This window comes from Salmo trutta, chromosome 1 (assembly GCF_901001165.1).
Source record: "Salmo trutta chromosome 1, fSalTru1.1, whole genome shotgun sequence".
Taxonomy (NCBI): domain Eukaryota; kingdom Metazoa; phylum Chordata; class Actinopteri; order Salmoniformes; family Salmonidae; genus Salmo; species Salmo trutta.
Window position 1 is genome coordinate 4,359,959 of NC_042957.1, and position 8,493 is coordinate 4,368,451.

General features: G+C 43.1%; 1 protein-coding gene across 1 annotated transcript in view; it reads left to right on the forward strand.

Annotated features, from left to right (window-relative positions):
* Positions 1–7,907, forward strand: part of LOC115150730 (uncharacterized) — a 19,542-nt gene extending 11,635 nt beyond the window's left edge. The window contains exon 4 of the mRNA XM_029694448.1: positions 3,281–7,907. Coding sequence (XP_029550308.1) covers positions 3,281–3,400 — 120 coding nt within the window. The 3' untranslated portion in view covers positions 3,401–7,907. The remainder of the gene's footprint in view (positions 1–3,280) is intronic.
* Positions 7,908–8,493: the final 586 nt, after the last annotated feature.

The following is an 8,493-nucleotide window of genomic DNA, read 5'->3' on the forward strand; positions in this document are numbered from 1 at the left end:
AAACAGGCAGATGCTTACCCAACCCTTTGCAATACCCAGACCATCTCTTCAGTCAGAAAACCTACTGAAGCCCCGCTTGAACAGAGAGGGGAGAGGAGGGGCAGGGAGCAGCTTCTATAAACCCCAAATATAAAGTGACAGATCTAGTAGGAAGGTATCAGATGGTTTCCTATCTGGAGCAGCCTTGCCTTGTTATGATCAGTAGTCAGTTAACGTGTATATTACTGGTTACACTGTCTGGGTGGGTGGGGAAGCAGGGCATCAATATGGGAAGTGATGAAATACAAGGAGATTTCTCCCAAAGTCTTTCTCTGTCTCAGCCTCAGAGAGGTTGTTTACGACTGGCCACCCCTCATAGCCTGGTTCCTCTCTAGGTTTCTTCCTAGGTTTTGGCCTTTCTAGGGAGTTTTTCCTAGCCACCGTGCTTCTACACCTGCATTGCTTGCTGTTTGGGGTTTTAGGCTGGGTTTCTGTACAGCACTTTGAGATATCAGCTGATGTAAGAAGGGCTATATAAATACATTTGGTTTGATTTGACTCTGCATAAACTAAACTGGATGCGAGTCCTGTTTGTTAACCTGGAGCAGTGGCCCTATTGCTCTTAGCCAGATCACTTTTGTAACACATTTTTATTTAACTCGGCAAGTCAGTTAAGAACAAATTCTTATTTTACAATGACGGCCTACCCCGGACCAACCCCGGCCTACCCCAATGACGGCCTACCCCGGGCCAACCCCGGCCTACCCCAATGACGGCCCACCCCGGGCCAACCCCGGCCTACCCCAATGACGGCCCACCCCGGGCCAAACCCGGATGACGCTGGGCCAATTGCGCGCCTCCCTATGGGACTCCAAATCACGTCCGTATGTGATACAGCCTGGATTCGAACCAAGGACTGTAGTGACGCCTCTTCCACTGAGACGCAGTGCCTTAGACCGCTGTGCCACTCGGAAGCCCAAGGGCCCTCCCACCCCTCTTAGCCAGACCCGACAATATGGGTCTAACCCTGTTACTGGGCCTTCTCTGACCCCACAGTCTGGGTCTAACCCTGTTACTGGGCCTTCTCTGACCCCACAGTCTGGGTCTAACCCTGTTACTGGGCCCTCTCTGACCCCACAGTCTGGGTCTAACCCTGTTACTGGGCCTTCTCTGACCCCACAGTCTGGGTCTAACCCTGTTACTGGGCCTTCTCTGACCCCACAGTCTGGGTCTAACCCCGTGTAATGTGTCTATGTGTGACAGACAGCCCTTAGTGACAGAGCCCAGTTATGTTGCAAACCAAACACAAACACTTAGAGACAGAAACCGCACACAAACTGCTGTTGTGGAAATATCAGATCTGTTCGTGTTTTGTCTAGACAGCTGGTTACCATCGGCGATGGTGTTGTTTCACTTCAGAACCATGATGTCATAATGACCTCAGGAAGCACCACAGACACAGAGGGTTTTTCTCAAAAAATGCATACTACCGTATCTTCTCGAATACGTACTTCCTGTTCTGTACGTATTTTTGAAGCACGCATCGACGCGAGCTTCAATGGAAAGTATGCAAAGAACTATGACGCAACCATGTAAAAAAAAAAAAAGACGCTAAATTTATTGAAATCAATGGTGGACATTATTTGAGCTGAAGCGAGATAAAATACACTCCGATGATGGAATTAAATGTTGCCTTTTCACATCTCATATGTTGCCTGACTACAATATTGAATTTTTATACGTTAATAAATACATGCTGTGTTAATTTTGGCATGTTTACCTGCCTACGTACCGTATATAGCAAGCCTATAATAAGCCAATAGGGCTAACTGGCTAGCTACTAGTACTGTTAGCTAGCCAGATAGATGTCAATTATTCGCTGTTATCTTGCTTAATATTAGTTTTAGGTCATTTTTGCCTGTTTAATTAGCTGGCTAGCTAGATTATTACGGTTCACATATCTAGCTGATAGTTATAAAGTAAAACGTTTGCTTTGTGTATATCTTGTTTTGTCTCTATTGTTGCCATTGTCCTGGAAGGAAGAAGGTTCAGTGAATGGGGAGGTGCAGTGTGAGGTAATACAGTAGAGGGAGTGCTGCTCAGCGTGAGGTAATACAGTAGGGGGGAGTGCTGCTCAGCGTGAGGTAATACAGTAGGGGGAGTGCTGCTCAGCGTGAGGTAATACAGTAGAGGGAGTGCTGCTCAGCGTGAGGTAATACAGTAGGGGGAGTGCTGCTCAGCGTGAGGTAATACAGTAGAGGGAGTGCTGCTCAGCGTGAGGTAATACAGTAGGGGGAGGGGCAGCGTGAGGTAATACAGTAGGGGGAGGGGCAGCGTGAGGTAATACAGTAGGAGGAGTGCTGCTCAGCGTGAGGTTATACAGTAGGGGGAGTGCTGCTCAGCGTGAGGTAATACAGTAGGGGGAGTGCTGCTCAGCGTGAGGTAATACAGTAGGGGGAGTGCTGCTCAGCGTGAGGTAATACAGTAGGGGGAGTGCTGCTCAGCGTGAGGTAATACAGTAGGGGGAGTGCTGCTCAGCGTGAGGTAATACAGTAGGGGGAGGGCTGCTCAGCGTGAGGTAATACAGTAGGGGGAGTGCTGCTCAGCGTGAGGTAATACAGTAGGGGGAGTGCTGCTCAGCGTGAGGTAATACAGTAGGGGGAGGGCTGCTCAGCGTGAGGTAATACAGTAGGGGGAGTGCTGCTCAGCGTGAGGTAATACAGTAGGGGGAGTGCTGCTCAGCGTGAGGTAATACAGTAGGGGGAGGTGCTGCTCAGCGTGAGGTAATACAGTAGGAGGAGTGCTGCTCAGCGTGAGGTAATACAGTAGGGGGGAGTACTGCTCAGCGTGAGGTAATACAGTAGGGGGGAGTACTGCTCAGCGTGAGGTAATACAGTAGGGGGAGGTGCTGCTCAGCGTGAGGTAATACAGTAGGGGGAGTGTTGCTCAGCGTGAGTTAATACAGTAGGGGGGAGTACTGCTCAGCGTGAGGTAATACAGTGGGGGAGTACTGCTCAGCGTGAGGTAATACAGTAGGGGGAGGTGCTGCTCAAATGTATTGCATTCTCACACATGGTGGGAGAATGCACTCAGTGCATGAGAGTGTGGAGCACAATAGTATAGCATATTGAGAAACACCCAGAGTGTATCTTGTTGTTTCCAGTAGCTTTTTGCTGATGGTAACCACAGTAACAGTAACCGTGATGATGGTTATGGTGGTGGACAGTTACTGTAAGCCAATTTTTACTGATTGATTGATTTTAATACTAATCTCCATCCCCCTCTCTTCTCTTCCTCACAGTTCCTGCGGCATCAGAGGGATGTCCTACCAGTCTGGATTCGTCTGACCATGGCCCTCTACGGCTTCCTGTTTAACAGAGAAGCCCCTGCTGTACCCCACCTGAGAGGACAGGAGAGATGAGAGGGGGTACCCCCCCCCCCCCCCAAAAAAACCCTCCACCCACCTCGGGTGTCCCCTCTTGCCTCCTCCCGTCCCCGAAAACAAGGGACCAGACTTGTAGATGGCACTGTATGATGGAACACGGGTTTGGATTCCTTTTTTTTTTTTTTTTATCAAAGACGACGAAGAAGAGAACGATAGTCACTGCTGGACGGAGATTAGAATCACGTTCCTTCTTTCTCTCTCTCTCTCTCTTCTCCTCTTTCTTCATGGTGATGATGATGATGATGATGATGATGATGATGATGAAGAAGAAGCCATGCTGTTTGAAGATTTAAATATTTTCTAAAATATATATATATAACTATTTAGTACAGTAGATAGCATCTTTTTGGTTTGGTTTGAAAACACGCCAAAAGGAAATGGACAAGAAGCACGGGATGAAATTTAAAGAGAAATCCCTTAAAGAAAACACCATTGTGGACATGGAAGTTCTTGTGGACATGGAAGGTCGTGAAGTTCTTGTGGACATGGAAGGTCGTGAAGTTCTTGTGAAGATTCTTAGGTCTTATGAAGTTCTACTCACCCATCCACCACGATCTTACCTACAGGCACATTTTTTCCAATGTATTTTCTGAAGAATACAAACTCCCTGTAACTAAATATTTTTCACTGTTCCACACTGATATATATATATATATATATATATGAAAAATGGTTTGTCATAAAGATTCTGTGGTGGTTTCGCCAAGACAAGCGTGGTCTTAAGACATGTCTTGTTGATCTCCGGTGTAGATTGAGAGAGAGAGAGAGTCTTTATCCTGTGTCTTTGCCAACAACAGTTGGTTTTAACATTCAGTCTGAATGAGATGAATGACCAGGTCCATTTATTTTGATTGACAGTATGAATGTATGTGTACTTAAAGATTATAAGACTTAGGTCTGCAATGTATTCATTCAATCAAGCAACCTGACTTTGATTTGAAGTTTTTAGTGTGAGTAGGCATTTGTTGTCCGTGAAACCAAAAAAAAATGTTTAAAAAAATCACAAGCGTAAAATTTGTTTTGTCGGAGTTGAGGACTTTACTCCTGTGGAAAAGTTTTTTTTTTTTTTTTTTTGATGATGAAACTAAATCTTTATGAAGATGTATTTATCTGTCTGGATTGACAATCACAAACCAACAGACCGACCAACAGACCCGGTGATTTGATACAGTTCTATCTGTTGTTGCATTATGAGTCTGCTGTGAAAAGGGCAAATAAAAGTTGTTGTACAATCAACGATTTGGAGCAATACTGTATAGACTAACCAGTGGAAGGCACTAAAACCTTAGGGATCTATTGCAGTTACAATCAAATTGTCATTCATGGAAGAAATGCTCTTTTTTTTTAAAAACAAGGCAATCAATCAATCAATCGTTCAATGAAGTTCATCTTCACACTTGACAACGTCACTCAGTTCAATGAAATAGATTTCACCTTTAACTCTCTCTCTTATCACAATGTTAGCGTGAATCACTTTGGCTTCAACTCCCATACACAGATACAATTGCCATGTATACAAACATGAGTAAATCCACAATAGGTATTTTACTGAGGGCTCAGCAGCAACAGTTCTAGTGAGTCTTTACCTACACTGTTACCTACTCTGTATGCACCTATGGCCTAGAATATGTTTACATGATGGTGACCGCATTTAGATCATGCTGCATTTCTAAAATAAACCAACGACCACTGCTTTTCAAACTTGACTTTTATTTCAGAGTTCTTACTACAAGTTCTTATTTGAGTACATTTTTAAAAGTGGTTTTAAAGATGATGATGATATTAACAGAAGACATGATTTTGTTTTTAAACTAATGTAAAAAAAAAAAACAATACAAAAAAATCATTGTGATATGAATATATTTGATGAAGACACTGATGGGGTTTCTCTTTTTTGTTTTATTTTGTTTTTATATATTCTTCAGGGAGTAGTTGTTCAGTCACATGCCCACAATACTGAGTGTTTTTATTCTAATTTAAACAAGATGAAAATATGCAAATTCCTAATATGAACAACAAGCTTTGCATGTGTTGCTCTACTTCACATGACGACATCTGATCGACAGGCTTGTTTCCCAAATGGCACCCTATTCCCTAATATGGTGCACTACTTTTGACCAGCTTTGATCAGAAGTAGTGCACTATATAAGGAATAGGATGCCATCTGGGCTTCATCCATGTTCTTTGATGGTTATCAGTGACATCATTGACCACAGACACTGTTCTGTTTTTGACAGAAAGTTGCCTGCAAACCACTGAATGCTGAGCCAGTTGAAGTAGCTCTCTTTTCTCTCTCTCTCTTTCTCTCTTTCTCTTTCTCTTTCTCTCTCTTTCTCTCTCCTCTCTCTCTCGTTCAACTACTCCCTGGACTTTCTATTAAAAAAAATATATATATATATATTTTTTTTTTACATTTCTTACTTTTTTTAGAAGTAATTTATTCTAATTTATTTTATTCACTCAGTGCTACTGTATAGCTATCGGGATGTACACAGTTTCTTCTCCTAGTTGATGGAACAGTCAGTCAGAAACAGTACTGTGTGTTAGTGTCCTAAATGCAACCCTATTCCCTATGTAGTGTGTTACTTTTGACCTGAAAATAGTGTACCATTGGGGACTCAGCCTGTGTGTTAGCTGGGCATGTGGTTTTGGGAGGAAAGATGGACTAATGTGTCTTTATACTAAGCTGTGTATGGGTCTTTTTAGAAATCACACCAACCAGCAGACAATCAAATGTACTAAATGTGCCTTGTGAGTATTAGACCAACCATCATCCATCACAGCCATCTGGTCATGGTTATCTATAGAATGGTGGTCACAGCTCTCCTAGTTCAGTCTGGTCACGGTTATCTATAGAATGGTGGTCACAGCTCTCCTAGTTCAGTCTGGTCACGGTTATCTATAGAATGGTGGTCACAGCTCTCCTAGTTCAGTCTGGTCACGGTTATCTATAGAATGGTGGTCACAGCTCTCCTAGTTCAGTCTGGTCACGGTTATCTATAGAATGGTGGTCACAGCTCTCCTAGTTCAGTCTGGTCACGGTTATCTATAGAATGGTGGTCACAGCTCTCCTAGTTCAGTCTGGTCACGGTTATCTATAGAATGGTGGTCACAGCTCTCCTAGTTCAGTCTGGTCACGGTTATCTATAGAATGGTGGTCACAGCTCTCCTAGTTCAGTCTGGTCACGGTTATCTATAGAATGGTGGTCACAGCTCTCCTAGTTCAGTCTGGTCATCAGTCTAAAGGCTCAGCTGTGACATATCCTATAGCACAGTGGCTGCCTGGTTGACCATAAGTGCTTTCCAAAACTTCACCATGTGTCCCAAATGGCACCCTATTCTCTATGTAGTGCACTACATTTGACCAAGGCCCATAGGGAATAGGGTGCCATTTGACCAGGACCCATAGGGAATAGGGTGCCATTTGACCAGGGCCCATAGGGAATAGGGTGCCATTTTGGACACAACCATATCCACCCTCTAGGGCACATGCCTAATCTATGACCTTTAACCCTGACCCCTCTCAACCCTGACCCCTCTCAACACACACACTCCCGGCTTATCACCCCAAAACTCAAATATCCAAACGACTGTTGACAATCAACGTGCACTGGGAAGTAATGTTGTTTTTATATGCACCCACTCTTCAGACTCCTGTACTGAACCTCTCTAGATCCATTTGTCTTTAAGATCTGTTGTATGCTGACTCGGCCTAGCTCGACAAGACTAGCTTTCTTGTGTCCCAAATGGCACCTACTCAACATTATAGTGCACTACTATTAACCGGGTCCCATAGGGGGTCCCAAATGGCTCCCATAGGGCTCTGGTCAAAAGTAGTGTACTATATAGAAAATAGGGTGCCGTTTGTGACACGACCTAGTAGCGATGTAGGATGAGGGTACAAGGAGGAGTGAGCCACCACGGCGTCCAGAATTATTTGTAAGTAGGAGGGGTTGTGTGGTCATCCTATGGGTTGGTGTTGACGTCAAATCCATAAGAACCAACCATTGTCTCAACCCTCCTTCGAGGTTAAAACTTATATGATATGTTCAACCTTCAATATCTTGAATATTAAGTTTTAAAAAAATTCATTCGGTTTTTTGAATTTCCCAAGAAGGAGTGAATCTTAACTGTTAAGTGCTGTGATTATTTGTGTTTTATATCAACAAACAAAACAATTCGCTGCAGCTAATTCTTAACTTGTTAACTTTCTAAGCGAAAAAAAAACTTTCGTATACTTTTGTAAAAAAACAAAACAAATGTAACAATGAAGTCCGAAAACATGATTTTTATTTTTATTTTTTAAAGATCGCTTTTTAAATGTTGTGACATGCTTTTTGGTTTTTACCAATTTAAGTCCGCTGTGTCGTTCTCAGTTCAAGGGCTGTTTTTGATATTTGATAATTCTGTATATGGAGTAAAAATGCATGTCCCAGCATTCCTGAAATCTGTGTTTGAATGTAAATGAATTGAGAGGAAAAAACCACAATGTCTCTTTTTTTAAATACTATATGAACTGAAACATTGTGAACTTCCATCTAACTCCTGTTCTGTTGAATTGGGACTCTCTTTAGCATTGCCTTCACATCATTCTAGAACACGTCATTAGAGCTCTCAGAACCATCTTCAGATATCACATCATTCTAGAACACGTCATTAGAGCTCTCAGAACCATCTTCAGATATCACATCATTCTAGAACACGTCATTAGAGCTCTCAGAACCATCTTCAGATATCACATCATTCTAGAACACGTCATTAGAGCTCTCAGAACCATCTTCAGATATCACATCATTCTAGAACACGTCATTAGAGCTCTCAGAACCATCTTCAGATATCACATCATTCTAGAACACGTCATTAGAGCTCTCAGAACCATCTTCAGATATCACATCATTCTAGAACACGTCATTAGAGCTCTCAGAACTGTCTCAAGGATTCCACATCGGTCGGGGCGGTGTGTTTTTTGAAGGAAGGCCCAGTCTAAATGTAGCAGAACTGTCTGTCCAAAATGGCACCCTATACCCTATGTAGTGCACTACTTTTGACCAGTGCTCTATGTTCCCTGG